The sequence below is a fragment of the Meleagris gallopavo genome, chromosome 1 (genome assembly GCF_905368555.1).
Source record: "Meleagris gallopavo chromosome 1, MGAL_WU_HG_1.1, whole genome shotgun sequence".
In the NCBI taxonomy this organism is placed as follows: Eukaryota; Metazoa; Chordata; class Aves; order Galliformes; family Phasianidae; genus Meleagris; species Meleagris gallopavo.
The window spans coordinates 38152630-38171372 of record NC_139404.1 but is presented as its reverse complement, the minus strand read 5'-3'; the positions used below and the strand labels follow the sequence as shown (position 1 = coordinate 38171372).

The window sequence follows — 18743 nt, the reverse complement described above, 5'->3', positions numbered from 1 at the left end:
CAGATGGACCTACATACCAAAGCACAAATTCTGAACAAAAGTGTATTTGAATAAATTACACACAATAATTTAATGATTAGCAACTTATTCGCCAATAAAGAATGAGCACTGAATATAATCACTCTTTTTTTTTCCTTCTATGGAGTTCTTATTAAAATAATGTTACTTCTACTAAACTCCAAACTGCATCATGTCCACAAAAAGCCTCCAAGACTACATATGCAAAAGCAACAAAATCATGTGAGGAAGGAAAAATGCTTAGGAAAAACAGATCTGATGTTTGCAGCTGTATTCCTAGCCAGCCCTGGCAATGAAGTTGTGTGAGAAAGCCAACACAAGTGTCAGAAGTCTCAAACAATCAGGTGCAGTGAGACTGAAGGCCATAGAGGAAACAGCTGGGTGGCAATGACCTACTGACATATATAACTCAAATTTATCTTAGGGTCCTTAGCATTTATAGATAGCAAGAGGATGTGTCAGAGAGCCTACATGTCAATCTAACTGCCTTCTAGACACAAACCTGGTGATCCACAGAGCAGAAGGTGTAAAATACAGAAGAAAGCAAACCTATAGCCTGCAATTCAGCAGACAAGGGCAAATGTTAACCAGATGATTAATTCATAAGCTCCACCATCTTCTGCAGATAGATATTCATCATCTTACCCTCAAAAAGCAGTGCTGTTTTATACACAGCAATATAACATAAGCATACAAGCAGTATGCTATAGAAAAAGATTTTACTCTCATATAGAAACTCTGGCTAGGTATTTACAACATTGTGACTTAAAGACCTTTTATCTGATCACTGTTGTAATGGAAACATTCCTAAAGTACAACATTGTACACTACAGAACCATGTAGGAATGTCCTTGCTAACCAAAAAAAATAAAATAAAAATCAAAGGATCATGGGCTCTAAGAAATAGTCAAGTTTTAGAACACTGATATATGGAATCTGCATCCACACAACAAACCTGAAGCGACCTTCATCCTAACAACTCATTCAAATTTGTGCTTGAACTACTTAGATATTTTAGATATGCTCCTAAGGAGACCAGGCAATGGGAAACACGAGGCATGAATCTTCAGCACTGATGAATGAAAATATCACTCAGTAATTTAGGATGATATTTTCAAGTTTATTAGTGACAAAAGCCTAAAATCAACTTCTTCATCATAACCACTCACTTTATTACACAAATTGTGTTGCCAAAATGCTTCATGAAATTCACTCAATAAGTGAATAAAAGACCATTCTTAAAAAAAAAAAAATCTACTTGGGAAAAAACTGAACAAGGACATCCACCAAGCTTTGTTGGAAATGTCAAGACATTATAAAAGGGAATACAAAAAAGCTGCAGAAGTTAATCAATCCATCTATAAATCTAGGCGGCCAGGGGAGGTTTTCAGACCAGAATGTGCATAAACCATCTTTAAGGATCTTATTCTAAATGTGCTCAGCTGCCACCATTGAGAAGAGAGAGATGGATCTAATAGCTAGCAGGACATTTTTTATTTTATTTTTTTCCAAATAACAGCCTCTAAGTGTAAAAGCATAGTCAAACCAAAGAAACCTGGAATTCTCAAACTGAGATTTGAGAACCATTTGGGTCCACGTAGTCTGTTACTTTACTCACTAGTATTTCAGTAGTACTCAGGACCAGATGTCATGGAAGTAAGTGCGGATCACCAGAGGAACTGACTCCCATTGAGTCTCATGCTAATCACCAATAGATCCTAAGCTGTTTAAGTACTGAAACAAGATGTTCTACCTATCTCTACAATTTTTTTTTTCCAAAGAATCAGGAAATACAGTTCTCAGCAGGCAATGCTATCTGTATCCTTTTTTTTTTTTCCCCTGAACATAGTACTTCAAGAACTAAAATACTTTCCATGCAATATTCACTACAGAACACCATCAAAGGGTAAACAGAAGGAATCTTTTCTATTAAAGATAAATGAGTAAGCAGGAATTACATTGTGCTGAAAAGTTTTATTCTTATCTTCATGTTGCATTCATGTCATAGAAAAGGGTTGTTCATCATTTCTGGAAATCAAGAAATGAACAGTCTAGTCTCTGTCTATTGGACATCTTTGATATCATCAAAACATCATTTGAAAGGCAGGGGATAAAGTGACAAAGAGAATTCCAAGAGAAAAATTAAGTGACATGACCAAAATCCCGTGGGAAATATGTGGCAGGGGTTAAAAAGGAAACCAAAGGTTCAGAATCCTAACTCTATGCTTTAACCACAAAATCAACTTTCTTCTTGAATACTGAATTAATTCAGTAGCTAAAAACAAGGGAAAACCAAGTACATTACATCTATCTTGCTACTGTAACAGCTCTGATTACACTCAAGTGTCCTTAAATTAAATATGAAGCAACTACAAATACATGTTTAATCACAGTTTGGTCATCAGTTCCACAAACCAAAAGTACTTGGAAAGCATGAGAGGTTTTTTAAATTATCAAGCAAGAATCCAAAAGTACTCCTTTACAAAAGAAAGACTATATGAGCAGTCTAAAAATGCTATGGAATCTTAATTAAAAAAAACTTTAAAAAAAAAGAATCATAATGAATCAGAGCTAGATGAAGGCTAGGAAGAAGTTCTGTGCAGAAAAGAAAAAACACAGGTACTTTTCACTGGGAAGCTGCTATTCAGGTTCTGCAGCAAGAATATCCAGATCATTTGAAAAGTAAAGAGAAAATCAATTAGTTGTTTTAAAGGAGTCTCCCTGTGGGAATAAGTGTGGGTGTGAGATCTCTTTATAAATTTCATAATATACTGTGAAGCAGCCAAGATTTTTTTAATTTTTTATTTATTTATTTATTTATTTTAAGTGCAGTCATGTCATTGCTCTGTTTATGGGATGCTGGGATGATTTTTTTCTACTTGTGATTCTACTGATCTTTATCAGATTGTTCTGTGAAATTTATTCTATCATTAGCTTAACATTAATATTTCAAAAACAGAATATTTATTCAAATGACAACACTGAGCAAACAAAATTTACAAGGCTGCTATATAAGTTCACTGCTGACAGCAAAAGTCTATCTTTTACCCAATCACACCCAAGCTGTGCAGACAGCCAGTTTCTATCAGATTTTGTCCAAGCAAATTAACATTTTCTGAGAATTCAGATGTGCAGGAAAAGTTTCCAACTAACCTTGCTATCTTCCAGCTCCTGGGTTTTCCCTTGAAGCGCTCTCCTCTCTCCAAAATCACAGGTTGACTTTAAGGTGAGCTGACAAGACAGCATCGAGCTCTCTGCCCCAGTAAGCTCCAAGGACTTTGGTGAGTAGTGCTGCGTGCCAGTGGGGCCAAGGTTTGGTATCGGGAGGGCAGTATGAACAGGCTTTGACCCTACGGCTGGCTGTCTTAGCTTGGAGGCAACCCCAAGCACAGGCATGGCTTCTCTAAAAGTATCTTCTTTCTGCCAAAGAAAATGCTCCTGACCTCAGTCTCTGGTAGACTCCAGATTCAGCAATTCCAGAATACTTCAAACAAAAGTAGCAGTCATCTTTTCAAAAAGTCCTTAAAACAATAACGTTACGAGTTTCACAAGGAAGCAAAACTTTTCCTCCATCTCTGCCTTCTCCCTCACAGACACTCACACGCGCTGCTCAGTGAGTCAGTGGCTCTGTAAGACTAAACACTCCTTTGGGGCGTGAACTTTTCTTGAAGGTAACTGCCACAAAGCTGCCTGTCTGGGATTAAAGAACTCGTAAATTTGCTTTCTCTTCTTCCTACAGCATTCCAGGTCTGCACGTTAAGTGAATGAAGGACGGGAGAGAAGGAGGCAGAGAGGAGATGAAATCTCCCTGTACTCCAACTGTCAAAACAGCTCTGAGACCACAACACTGGAAGCAGAGACCTCTTCCTGACTGCATAAATAACCAGCCCACAGCTTAAAAAAAAAAAAAAAAAAAAAAAAGCAAGCCTCTTTTTTTTCTGATGAAAAAAAAAAAAAAAAAAAAAAAAAAAGACCTGAGCAGTGGCCAAAGCAAACAGCTGTTGGAAGAGTTTTTATCCCGGAAATAATCTCAGCAATGAAGCTGTTTGTCTGATTCCTGGCTATTTTTCACTGCTGACAACCATGAGCTAGAGTGTTTCATTCCCTGTTCCTCCCGTGAAATCAGGTTAAAATCGTGCAAGAGCATGGCTAGGAACAGACGCTGAATCACAGCGTGGGGAACGTCTGCCTGTGCTATGAAAAATCCATACAAAAACACAGAGCAGGATATAGGAAAATCACGAGCATTGTTAGGAGATTTAGTCAATACAGCTTTTCAGGGCACTTTTTTTTCTTTCTTTGGTGGTACTAACGTCATCTATTCAGTTTTAACACTTCCCTTTCTAAAAGCATTTAAAGCTCCATGAAGTGCACATCCAATGCATCGTTTCTGCTTGTTGTACATAGACATATTCTTTCTGGCAACCTTAAATCCTTCTACAGGGGAACACACGGCAGATAGGCAGACAGAGCAAGCCATAAAATGAATCACAATGGACAGTACAAATTGCTGAGCAGCATAAATGCCTGCTTAAAAGGACAACTGTAAATTCCTTTGAGTATCTACAGCAGGGAAACACATTTTAAACTGTGATGTAAGGGAAAAAAAAACCTGTACAAAAATGACACATCATTAAGCTCCTAAGGGATTTTATCACCCACACCATGGGCAAAAATATTCCATGCTTTTACTGTTATCTCTTCCAAAATAAAACATAAATACTTGAATGTTATTCTGCCACTAATACGCTACATGGTGTTAACCTGCTCTACCTGAATAGCAGACACTGTTCACACTAAGATATAAGCTCAGAGGAAAATAAGAGTCTGGAGGATGCAAGTTGAGGATGGCAAGAGTTACAAAAAGCTTTTAAAAGAAAACAGTATACGTAGGAAGCAGACTAGAAGGAAACTCCTAGGCCACCTTCTGAAATTTATTTTGTATTATAAAACTATATTTCCTCACACAGTATTTTCCTTGACCTTTCATTTAAAAGACCATGATGACATATTAGTTATGAATTCAACTTTCTTTCAACTTTTAGTTTAAAGGAGTAAATCTGACCCTGTTTAATGATCTCCTCAGTTTTGCAGTGTGTATACAGAGAATCAGCAAAACCTATTTCAGCATCCTCTGCTTAGCAATGAGCTTTACACAAGACTGCACAGAGGTACTTTCACTCCATTTTGGACAATTTCAGCACACTGCATCCAGCACGCTTCTCAATGGACGGAATATTCTTGTTCCAAGTAGTGTGCAGAGCAAAAGGGAAAAAAGCTCCTTGTGCAGTCTGCATTTGTTCTCCAGCACCATAAAGCACTGTAGCTTAAGTTTCTTAGACACAACTGTTAATGCTTTAGAAAGGGCACATATGCAAAGGCTGAAGTGGACCACAGGAAAAGAGGGATTTATCTGATGCAAGGTTTGAGGAGATGAAAAATCCTCATGAGGACTGCTGACCAAAGATCAAGACAAAGAATAAACTAGAGTCATGAGACAGATACTTTCTTAAATAGAACATTGCCAAAAAAATGCAATTGAGTCTTATTACTTCTCAGGGTTATAATTTTACAAAGTAATATATTATGGCAATCTTGCTGCTCTTCTTTTGAATATGAATGATGAGGTCATGATACCCACAGTCTCTTTTGCAACCCATTTTCCCAGCACAGAAACCCTAGAAGTAATAAGCAAACTAGCTTACCAGGAGAGAGTCATCTGCAATGCATAACCAAAAGGGTTTGGAAACAATGATGTGAAGCTGGTGTTACTTTTTCAAGAAAATTATTACTCTTTCAAAATAATCATCAATTATAGTATGATTACCAAGTCACTGCCATCAGCTTCAAAATCCCATTTTTCAAGACCTTTGGCACAATATAAGCCTGAATTGCTTCTGATCTGCAAAGATATTAATAAAAGTCTACAAGATTATTTGCAAGAATCATTCCTGATTTCTACAAGGTAATGGAGGAAAACAGTAGCAATAGTCCATAGGTAAGAATGCACTTGCAGGCCTGGTTACAAGATTAGCCCTCCTTTTTTTGTTCTTTCTCATTCTAATTCTCAGCAAAAGATAAGAAACAAACATCTGTTCCCTTAGAGATCACTTACCCACATTTTTCACTAGAAAGGATTTGCATACCTCACGATTACTGTGGATTTTATGAATATCAGGGGAAAGGCATATTTAACAGCTAAGTTTCAGCTGTGGTTTCCATGTGAACCATAAAGCAGAGCATAAAGCACCTGTGGACAAAGTGCCCCAAGTGGTACCAGGTGCAAGTAATGTCAATGGAGCTGGAAAGAAGAGGGACAACATCTCAGGTAGAAGGCGTCTGCACTGCTCTGAGAAGTGCCCTTGATGTACTGTAAAGGGATGAACTCTTTGAAAACTGTGGATGCAGGAGTTGCAAAGATCACCGTTAGGAATTATGATAGTAATGTGAATTTGGTGGGATTATTCATAGCAGCTCTAAAGTGGGGAGCTAGGAGACCAGCAAGCCAGGCTGCTATGGAGAATCCAAACAAAGAAGGAAGATGGCTTAGCTATCTGTGAATGGTGCCTACCTCTGAGAAACCACTGGTAAAAATGTTGCTAGAAGTGGCTATGAGACGGGAAATAAAAACCAGCACCAGATTATTTGACTAACTGCCATGAAAGGCAGTAGCATTGCTGGCAGGATAAAGAAAGTACAAAGATATGGCAGATATAAACAAGAGAAAAATATCTTGGTTGTGTGAAGCAGATATACGTGTATCCAGATAGGGTTCACAAATAAGTGAGGCTAAATGCACAGAGGACTTGCAGGTTTATCATCTACCCACTTAGATATTTATCAGCTTAGATACCCTGATGCCGGGCAAGTAGAGGGCTCTATTTAGTCTCAGGATGCAGGATAGGCAGGGATTATGACTGAAACCCAGACACAAGTGAAATGAAGTTTTGTGGGAAAGTTTAGAAAGTTATGAGAAAGCTAGAAGACATCTAAGCTTTGGAAGTAAAGTGAGAGCAAGATTTCAAGTGGTATGTTAAGCAAGAAGATAAAAATTAGGAGAAACCTAAATATGTGAAAACAGAACTAAGGTCATGATGCAAACCTTTGAAGTCGTGTCAACAGCAGTGGTAGTTCCAGTGAGATATTGAAAGCAAAACTACTTCTTTCTCTAATAAAGATAAAAAATGATGACTATATGGCCAAGAAGTACAACTTTGGAAGTATCAAGCAATCAAGTGTTTTAACAATAATTGAGTTAAATAAATGACCTGTACTTCAGAGGAAGACAGTATGTGTGCATTAAGTATAATTCCTGTGTCCCTATAGTATTTATTTCATACAACACCTGAAATCCAAGTAACCTCATAAAATAAGGTATCTGGTAGCTGTACTATTAACGTGAATTTTTGTTCTAAAGACTTAATATGAATAATTATTTACAGTACAACACCTCAACATAGATTTTCTTTCCCTCATCATATCTGATACCAGAGTCCCATGAAGGCTGCTCCCCTCTCTAACCACAGTTCTCAGACAAACTGCTTGCATGAACTGAACAGACAGCTGGCAATGTCTCCCACACCACAGGAAATATCAAGAGAGGGGACACCTGCCTCAAAAGTGGAGCCAAGAGATTTGTTTGCTCCTTCTGGTCTATGATCTTCAACAAGGAAGCTGTTGCATGTGTCCTGGGTCAAACAGGAAATGTCAGGGGTCCAGAGACTGCTGAGGTCTGTTCTGAGCCATTTCCCTACTTCATCCCACTGGTTCAACAGCTGTGTCTATAGCTTACAGGAGCCAGGCTAACTTCTGAAAGAGTTTGAATGTGATGATACAATCAGCCCATTTTGTGAGTACTGATTTCAAGTTGAGAAGACAGTTTTCCCCCAGTTAGAAACAGCAGGGGACAGAACTCTTGGAAACAATTACAGTACCTTTGAAAAAGAAACCAATGATTTTAAAATATTATATATAAATGTACGTATATATATATAAATATATATATATATAAATATATAAGTATACATTTATACATTTATATATTTTAATATATTTAATAACATTTTTAAAATGTTAATACAATAATGCTGACCTAAAGTAAGAAACGTGCCGTATTTGGTGTAATAAGGTATTTTCAATCTACCGGATAATGACGAGACAAATTATCCAGTCCTTACACATGTTCAGACCATAATCCTACCTACCCTGCAGTGCTTTTTACAAGAGGTAGGCAATTCTATAGTCTAAAAGTAAGCCATGTAACAAGTATTTAATCCTATCTGTGTGTAATGCTACTGAATAAACTGCTGTTGTTTTTCTTAACAGTTTGGAATTCCAAGAGATACATAATCCAAAGCCCAGCTATAGTCACTGAAAAAGGTGCATCCGGCTTCCTAAAGGAAATCCTTGTGCTTTGGCTGAATGTTTGGGGAAGTCTTTCAAAGAGGACAACTTTTAAATAAGGATATCTATTTATCCTCTGAGTAATTTGGCCCTTCAAAGACCAAGGAGTTAATGGTTTTGAACTATTACTGATGTAAGTGACCATATCTTTTGTAATTCTTTTGTAATTTTGTAGTTCTTCTGCTTTACAGAACAATTTGCAGTATCTTCCATCAGGTGGCTTCAGACATTTACACGCATACATTATATGTCCATGTAAAGTGCATTAAAATCTTGTGAACTGGATGCATGAAGTTAAATGACCTTCTAAAGACTACATGGGAAGTCAATACTCTCTTTGTCAAGTAGAGATTTTTTTTTGGCTTATGCATAGTGTGGGTTAAAAACGATAATTATTTCTCTGTTGCTATGCACTGCATTTAATCATGAAGTGTTTGGCTCAAAGGAATCAAGCTTAAATACTATCGGATTGGGAAATGTAAACAAAAATGTTGTAAGAATAAGAAAGGGCTAATACACTATGTAAGTATTTACATACTGACCTACTGACTATCCCATATGGCCAGCTGGTAAAGCTTAATGAAAACATCAGCCTTCCTCTTTGGGAGGTGGAAGAAGGTAAAATAAAATAAAGGCAATCTATTTGTTCATTTGTTTCTTTCTAAGTAAATGAAGCAAATAAAAAGCTGCTTACTCCCAAAAAACTGCTGTTAACTATGGCAAATAAGGTAACCCTCCATTAACATCACCCTGCATAAGCTAGTCTAACAGATTATATTCATTGTAAGAATCAAAGTATTAGGTTATCCTTTCTCTCTTCCTTGTATCCTCAGTTTGCCATTTACAAACTCCAGGCAGCAAAGTCCACAGCAGGTACTCTGACTTCTCCAGCATCCTTCTGGCAGGTATCTTTTGCCTCTTTCAATGCTACTTATTTTTGCCATAGAGTTTTCTATTTCTGAAGATATCTCTATCTTCTGACTTTGTATCTCTACCTCCATCTTCTGACTTTGTATCATCTTTGGTGCACTGTGGTGAGTTACAGATTCCAACGTTTGCATGGTTGCTGGTATCTTTATTTCTTAGAACATTACAGGTTCATAACTTCGCTGTCATATTGCCAAAGTAGTGTTTTTCTCAATTCTAAGGGCATTTAGGAGTGTTCCAGCTCAGTCTAGAGTTACTGGAGAAATGTCTAAGGTAAACAATACAAAAGCAGATATTTCTAGAACTTAGGATTAAGTTTGTGGGTTAATCAAAGCCGTTCTGATTCAGTACTCAATGTGAACTCTCCAGAATTTTCATTCAATGTTCCTTTACAACATAACCTTACTGTGAAATTTTTAAACAAACTGTAAAAAACAACAACAACAACAACTTGTTAAGGTAAAGCAATTAAGACTAAACAGGAATCTGCTAATTATCTAACATCAGGGAGCTGGCAAGAGTGAAAATATGCTTTTACCTGCTGATAAGGGAAACTTGCCTCTTACAAGCACAACAATTCTGATAGAGGGTTTTGAAATCATGCAGTGTAGCCATGCTGGCATTCAGTCCAGGACTTAAGTAAAAAACTGTTCCATAAGGTTCTCATTGGTCTATTAAAAAAAAAAAAAAAAAAAAAAGAAAGAAAAAACCACCTTAAAAAAACCTTAGAAACATCTGCTACAGTCATGAGCAGATTCTTGGCCAAGTGCGGCAACAACAGTGGCTTTGAAGTCAATCAGCTTCACTATCACCAGCAGACACCCCTGCAGTCAATGGAAATTACTGTAGAGAGAGTTTGGGGGATAGGAAGAGAAGTTTATTTCCTAGAAGTGGATGTAGATAGCAGTAAAAAAAGAGGATTTTTTTTTTTTTTTTAAATAATCATGAAAATGGTTGGGAGTGAAAGGTTAAGAATACGTACTTCCAGAAAACAGAAGATACATTAATACTTAAAGAATATTTCTTGAAAACAAAGATGGATAGACTTTCAGGTACTGGCTTTGATATTTGACCTTGAACAAGTGTGAGCTGCTCTGCAGCTGGAGAAACACTTCTAACTCACAATCTGCTGTCTACTTCCTTCTTTCTTTGAGACTGGTAATTTAATGTTGGCTTGTATCACCCACAATTTATAATATCAACTGTGCTAGTTATACCATCTCTCCTCATCTGCCTCCTCATATCTTGATCTAAGGTGCAACCATTGCAGAATATTGTCTGTTAGTTTTCACTGCTTATCAGCATGGGTGAATGATCCAAAACATGTTTTTGATTTCCTGCTACTACTTTTTCCTCTCTTTGCAGACAGCCACAGTATTTTTTTTTATCAAGTAAGCCTCCTTACACTACTACATTATTTTAATTTCGTTTAACTACATACATACTTCATATTTATCTGTATTCCCTATTATTTGCCATAATTAGGAAGATAGTGGCAGCAGCGCTTAGTATGGATGCACACTGCAGTTCTTAGTGAAGACTCGCAAGATAGTCATAGCATCACCCTCTCTGCCATCCTTCCCATTGAAATTTGGTGTTTAATTTACTCTGGCACTGGATGGATATCCTAGGAAAATTGTTACTCCCTACGTGCTTCTGTTTCCACACACTTTCTCTGCATGTCTTCTACTGCAAATAGTCAGAAACACTATACTGAGTAAATGATCTTTGCTATTACCTAACACAATTTTAGATCTCAAATTCTTAGGTGAAGACCAAATATCATGAAGTATTTTGAAGTCACACTAGGATTTTTTTTTTGGTAAGCAGACATGATCTCTGCCAATGTCTTTGGATTATAGGCCTACTATGATCAACCAGTTAGGATAATGCTACACAGAGTCCACATTTTTTAGCAGCATGTGTTCATCACCCATTTAGCACTAGGATTCATCACCATATTCACTGTTGCTTCCTACCTCTTAGCCTGTGCTTTGCTAGCTTGGAGCTCTTGCAGACAGGTCACTCATCTCTATCTGCACTATATTAATATGAAAGAAAAATCTTGACCACATACATTTTGGCTATATGAGAGTGCTCTTCTTTTTCAAATAAATATAGGTCCAGTGCACACACTGAAATTGCAACTGTCTGCTTTTATCTCCTGTTGGCCATATGTGAACATTTCCTACATTTAGCCTTGAAAGCTTGTGCTTTACTCTGTTCTACTGTGATCAGAGCGTGCTCCGGGCTAAATGCTGGAATGAATCCTGCATGTCTCTAGACCAAACCTTCCAGTTTTGTGATCAATAGGTGTCAAGGATGAACTGCTGCTTCTTGTTATCAAAAACCTCCCACCTATACCACATCATATACCTTGTGCCATCTGAACAGAAATCTGATTGTACAGTACAACAGCAGCTTTTCAGGTCAGCAAACTATTTCCTCAACTCCACTCTGTACATAGATACATAATTTTATCTTCTGTGTCTATCTTTATGTACATATGAGAACATATGTTTAACATGTCTGACAGTCATTAATGCCCTTTGAGCAATTCACCTGGGTTGTTTTATCTTTCACAAAAAGAAAGAAATACCCAATAGCACACAGCTGTCAAAAATAACTTCAAATCCTGCAGATGTTGGATGCTTCCTTCCTGCTTCTCAGCATATTGAGAAGAAATATTATCTTACAGATGTGGCATGTAAAAAAACAGGAGGCTATCATTATTTATTATATTGGACTTACCTTCAAGTAAGCAAGAAAAGTACTGGAAGAGAGATAAATGATAAAGCTTCTCTCCCAGCTTTCATCTATCAGCAAAGCTTTTAGAACTGACATATGTAACAAGCATATGGCAGCCTTAAAAGCAACATCAGCATTCACAAATTAAAAAAATAAAATAGAAAGCCAAAATAATTTTATTCCACCTACAATAAGCCTAGGATGAACTATGAACAAAGCAGAGTTTTATCAAAGCCAGAAGGGAGACTAAACTGGTTACTTAGCTGGAGCAGCCAGTTAATAGATACTAGCTAAAAACTAGCAAACACTAAGTTAACAGCCTCCAGTGAACACGTCAGCAGTACCATACATGCTTTCCACGGTGACAAAGTCAGAGACCATGATCTACAGAAAATGTCTTTCATTAGAAATTCTTTTAGCATCACAGCCAGTGATTAGTATCTTTGTTGACAGATACAGAAAGGTTTTCAGTAGGTACAAAACTGCATAATTCCAGGTACTTCATTAACGCAAGTGTGAGCCACACCAGTAAAGCCTCACTCTACATTTAGAAAAGGTATAACTAGATGCCATACATTATTCACTTACTGTTTGCTTTTACTCTCCTTGAAAGTCTTATTTTTCATTCCATTCCCTTCCCTGCACCCAGTGAGAGAATCTTCTTCAGAATAAGAACAAGATGTGTAGGCAGTATTTATTTTCTTTTCAGAAACTGTCATAGCACAGCATAGTACAAACCACCTGAGCACTGCTGGGATCTGTCACCTTTTGAGTAGAGTACTCAAAAGTGGAATCTGACAACTTGTCAAAGGATTCAACTTGTTTCTGAAACCTGCTTTAATTTCACAGAATCACAGAATCACAGAATTGTAGGGGTTGGAAGGGACCTCTAGAGATCATCATTTGGGAAAGATCTCTCTTTTTCCAGATCATTATGGGATCATAATATGGGATTTTGATTCTGTCTTTTTCCTCTTGTTTTTCTATGATTGTTCCCTGATCACTCATCCTTTGCAAGTCTCTGTTTACTCTCTCAGGCTATAAGCCAGCAACTTTTTATTTTATTTCCCAGCTTCCTTTTGGTCTTCTGTGAAGCTTCATGACTCTGCTATGAGAACTTCCCCCTGCCCTAAGCAATAAAGCTGAATCAGTCCAATACCTGGTGCCACGGGATGTTACTGAACAGAACTGAATGCTAGCCTCAGTGTCTTAGCTAAAGACAAAGAGAGATACATAATGCACAGTCTGGTATTTGACCTGAAAAAGGTTTCTTTCTGTGATTAGAATTTGAGTTCTTGGCAAGTTAACTTCTGGCCAAATTGATTTTCCCACCCTTACAGAACTGAACTCTGTTCCTTGTTATACGAGTGTAAATCTGCAGCAAAAACTTTGAACTTCCAATGAGTAATTCTAGATTTATGCCAGAGTAATTGAGAGCAGAATGTAGCCTCTTGGTTGCTCATAAATATTACACGGTTTAAGATTTCTATCCTCCAACACTCTTGTGAACATTCCAGTTCTTTGCCCCAACTCTCTTTTTTCCTTCAGGCTATTCTACAAGTTGACATCATAAATATTTGGAATTTTCAACACAACACTTCTTAGGAAATATTCTACTTCCAAGTTAATGGACAACGTAATTCCTTAGAATATAAATACTAGGAGATGCTTCCCTCCCCCCAACCCCCCAAATTGAAAATATTTAAGAACGGTACGGAAGGATTTTTCAGCACTGACAGAGGCAGGAAGGATGACTGCCCAGCTCTTTTTCAAGACTGAGGAACATTTTATTACCTTATTAATTCATTTCTAGACTGCTGCAAGTTTGATTAGCAGACAGCTCAGAAGTTCTCCATTAAGTATCTTTAAAATGTTGCACAATTATTCTGTAACCACCCAACTCGATATAAATACAAATCATTTCAATAAAAAATAATCTTTATTTTCCGAGTAAATTTTATTCCTGGTATAGATATAATTAATTCCAATTAATTATACGTATCAATTTTTGTTGATGTTATTTTTATATCATATATCAACAAATTGTTTAATAAAATACAAACCTCTCTTACAACTCCTGTTTAAAAATTTATCCCAATAGTCTTTTCTTTGAAACAATTTCGTTAATACATATCAATAATCCATCCTTGGTTTGATGTCCAGAGAAGCCAGCAGGGTCACAGAGATATTCCAGAGCATGCTAGTGGTTTCAATCCACCCTGTCTGTCCACAAAGCACAACAGTACCTGAAGCTCAGAAAGATCTACATTGTCCAACTGGGACTAGAGTATTGCTATTCTTTGATCTGGGATTTCAAGAATGCCACACTTCCCCCCCTTTGATGAAAGACAGTTGGTTTCAATTAAATAAAAATAAAAACATTCAACAGGAGACTTACCCAACAGGAAACGGAGTTTAAAGTGAGTCAGACCTTAGCATCATACCTTTTGGATCATACCCTGAGCTGGCTGTGAATATCCCCAGTCATTTCAGACTTCAGCTTAGGCCACCTTTAGTTCTCACTAATTATATTTGGATTTACACAGTACAAGTGAAAGCAAAATCTTACCGACTTGAACTATTCCTTAAAAAGACTTTGAGCAAAACTGTTGAAAGGACAGAATTTTAAAGGTCTCTGAGTACCTTAATTCTCATTGATTTCAATGAAAAAATCCATCCATTGCAGTGCACTCTGAGAACCCAAGAACCAAGCCCAATTTCCACAAAAATCTTTCCACAGACAGAAATATTTCCATACACTTCGATGGCCACAAGTGCTCAATAGTTCTCACTGAAGTATTCTGAGGCTGGGATTATATTATTCATTTATTTAAATGAGTTCAAAGAAAATGTAAAAATTAGTGGGGATGGTAGAAACTTTAGGCCCATTATGAGATTTGCTTAAATTGGCAAGCCAAACCATTCGGCTTCACTTCTCTGAACTCCTTGAAACAAATCCGGCTTATGCAGAAGCTCTCATGGACTGATTAAAAAATTATCAAGGCTGGTTTTAAAAATGTATTTATTCAAATTCTCCTATTCTGCTGGCAGCCAAGTTGAAGTCAAAACTCATGTGTGAATGGAATAAAATCATTTGAAGGGCAGTGGGTTATGTAAAGGCTGAGACTTCTTGCTCAGAACTAAAACTGTGAATGTTACATTGAAAGTTATATTCTAACGAATCAAGAAAGAATTTAGAACCTGAAAGACTCAGATACTTCCAAAATTATTTTGAATTGAAATAAACATGTTGCTTTTCCCCTTTCCTTACCTTCACAGAAAGCAGCCATTGATTTTTTTGCTGTTACACTCATAATATGAGCAAAACTTCAATGGCTAAAAGTCTTTTAGCTCCCATGCCCCAGACTTTTCACCTTAAAGGTAGGAGTCCCAGTGCCTTTGTGAAGTCTACTGGAAACCTTCTTACAACTGCTGATTTTTTGACAGTTCAGACTGTGGTACTATAGCAATGGAAAGCAACAGGAAACCTGGATTCTCTTTTTTTCTATGTGTTTTTTGCAGAGAGAGTCATAGCCATGGACCAAGACCCCATGTACTGCAAAAAGAATGCATTCTGACCCTTCCTGGGAATGAAAAGTGAGAGAGGTCATCTGGATTTTGTTGGTGATTCCTCACCATTACCTAGTATGACAGTCTGTTAGATGATCTCAGCTATTAAGTAGAAGACAGTAAGCTATAAAGGGGATCCTGCAAAGAAAAAGACTGTGAAACATCATAACCTCACAGTCAGCTGAAAGAACAAAATCCGGCACTTTCAAGCAGTGGATGACAGTTATGAAGATTCTGACATGGTAAGAATGAAGATGGAGCAAAGTCGTTACTCAGAAAAAGTATCTACTTGTAGGAGATTAAAGGTGGTAGATTATTTCCCTATCCAATCATCTATCTGTGCCAAAAAATGTTATAAGAACATGGCTAATGTCTAAAATATTCAGGGAAAAGATTACATAGTAGTTATTATTTTCGTGCTCATTTTATTCCTATAGTTATGTACAGAAAAAGCAAACTGTACTACTGTATTCCTATGCTTAGAGTAATGAACATATATGACTCATGATTTGGACTCTGTAATAGTTTCATCATTCTACTGTCCTTCAGGCTGATCAACGGAGGAAAAAATCCAGATTGTTATGCACAGCCCATGACTGCACTTCAGTTAAAAATCCTATGACTTAAGCTGCTTTCTGACCCTCCTAAAGCCCTTAATTATATAGGTTTGAAAATGCACCCTTATAGCTATTATGTGCCCAGATTGAAATTAATACTTATTTTCTTCCCCTTTTTAAAAAATTCCACACTTGACATCATTTTTATTTTTACTTTTAAAGATTCTATACTAAGTAGAAAGTTTTATTAACTAATAGTTCTCAAAGAAGTAAGCTGAAAGTCACCAGAAAATTTTCTGCATGTTGCGCAAGCTATTTTTAAACACAGTTAAGGTATTTATATAGCTTATTTGATGTATGAATAAATTACTGTACTTAATGAGCTATTTTTCATTTGCTTCCTCACATTAAGTCAAAGAAGATGAGGTACAGATTAAAATACATTAGTTCAATTATAGTTAAAGAAGCCAAGGCGGACAAGCTGCCTTAAGCTGTACTCTAGTGTAATGTGCTTCCTAAGGGTTTGATCCTGCAGCTTTACCACATGCTTAGTTCTCACTGCCATCAGAAGAGTTCAGTCATCAGATGCAGATTTAGGCCCATAAGGACGTATCCATTTCAAGACATTAAGAAGGGATTGCGAGCTGGAGCTGGTGGGAGTTGTGCAGCTACAGGACAGTAGCTGGCTCTGAAGTTCTCGCTAATTTGTTCACCACTCTTTGAAGTACAAAAGCAGAAAAGGAAACCGCATGAAATATTAAATCATCCCATACTGCCAGGAAGGTTCTGAAACAATTAAAACCTGCTACTACTAAAATGTATATGCATTAATTGGTTCTCCAAGAAAGCTATGAAAATTGTGACAGAAGGGATAAACTTTCCACTTATAATTCTAACAACAGAGAGCATGTTTGGTTCTTATTCACTGAGCAATAAAATACATGTTGAGGGCTGAAAAAAATAACCATATATAAGCATGAGCTGCTGTATTTCAGGCAGTGAAAATTTTCATTCGGAAATTGATTTAAATATTTCTCAAACTTTGAAGCCACACAGCCATCATAGTTTAAAATTTGCAGTGGAGCTTGGCAAAGGGAACTTGTATAAAATATGAGTAGAAAAATGGCAAAAGAGGAAATGTTTCAATAAAAACTAGAAAAAATACGTCTAGAAAATCTACATTTCAGCCCGAAAACTATTAAGACTAAATAATTCCTTTACTTCTTAAAGGATCTTCTTACTCCTCCTTCATCTCTCTAAATTACATTGTTCTTTTTCAAATTGACCTGTTTAAATTAAGTCTCCAAATCAACCAGAGATTAAATTCAGCCAAAAACATACTAAAAACTTGTCTTTGCTACATTCCTTCAAAAGAAGTATTTAATTCTTCATTTTGAAAGTGTTTCGTTTCAAAACTTTCCAGATGCTTTAATTCAGAATGGAAAAAAAAAAAAACAAAAAACATTTAAAACATATTAAATCAAACAATACACTTTTGTCTCTCTAAAACAATTTTAAAAAATTAAAATAGATTTGCACAGCTGTAGGACATAAAGAATAGCTGATGTTGGCAAGCAGCTGTTGTGCAACAAGCATGTTTCGCAGACGAGTCATAATTGTCTCTCTTGAAACTTGTGCTCCCCCATCTGTCTGTTGTATCCATTACAGAGAGGAACATGTCTCTATCAAATCATGAACTACATTTTGTATTATGTTAAAACACATGTCTAAACTTGCCCAAAGCAAACCTATCAAATTACTTCTCAGACAGCTGCTCTTCCTGCAAAAGATGCTTGAAATCTTGGAGGATGAATAACATAGAAAAACCATTGAAGATGCAGTTTGAAGCCTGTCTCTTTGAATGTTTCACCAGTGTTAGCTCACAGAACGGGCATTTAATTTTACACAGGTTAACAGTAATACATGGGAAGACAACTGAATGCAATGGAGCATTTGAGAAGATCAAAACAAGTCCCTGCTATGACCTGATCTGTACCAACAGAAAGGAATCACTCCAGGCAGTGGCATTTTGCCTATCTTAGGATACATGCAAGCAGGTATTCACTCCGTGCATCTTTATAGATCCAAGTTTAGGCAAACTGGCCTCAGTTGTAAATGCACTCCACAGATGGAAAATACAGGACAGTTTGAGGATTAAACTAATCAACTTCTTGAGAAGTCTTTTTCCTTCCACTCACCACTCTGTGCTTTTCCCCTAGGTATGAACAGATTTCAGACACTCAGGGTTACAGTTTCCAGTTATAAAGCATGAGAGAGAAACACTGCATTAAACTATCCATAACTTTATCCTTGTGCCTCCAACACCATTCTCACCTCCATCTCATAACCTCTTTTCCCCTTGGTAGTGCCAGTCATGGTTATGAATTGATCATTTTTAAGTAATATAAAGCTTATTATTCAAGAAATTTCTGTTTGTTTTTGTTTTAAGGATAGAATAAATTACTTAATCTGACTCCAGCACAGCCCATACTCCATACTTTTCCTGAATAATTAGGATAA

The 18743-nt window shown here is 36.8% G+C and overlaps 1 protein-coding gene across 10 annotated transcripts in view; it reads right to left on the bottom strand.

Annotated features, from left to right (window-relative positions):
* LOC100539795 (neuron navigator 3) overlaps positions 1 to 18743 on the bottom strand; it is a 398436-nt gene that overhangs the window by 257991 nt on the left and 121702 nt on the right. For 3 of the 10 annotated variants that reach the window (XM_085221662.1, XM_031553708.2, XM_031553706.2), the window contains exon 1: positions 3172 to 3885. The exons of 1 other annotated variant lie outside the window; for it this stretch is intronic. In XM_085221662.1, the coding sequence (XP_085077788.1) occupies positions 3172 to 3414 (243 nt within the window). In that variant the 5' untranslated portion in view covers positions 3415 to 3885. Of the gene's footprint in view, positions 1 to 3171; positions 3887 to 18743 lie in introns of those variants that run through there. 6 more of the 10 variants (XM_031553717.2, XM_031553719.2, XM_085221680.1 and 3 more) reach the window with 3 other exon arrangements.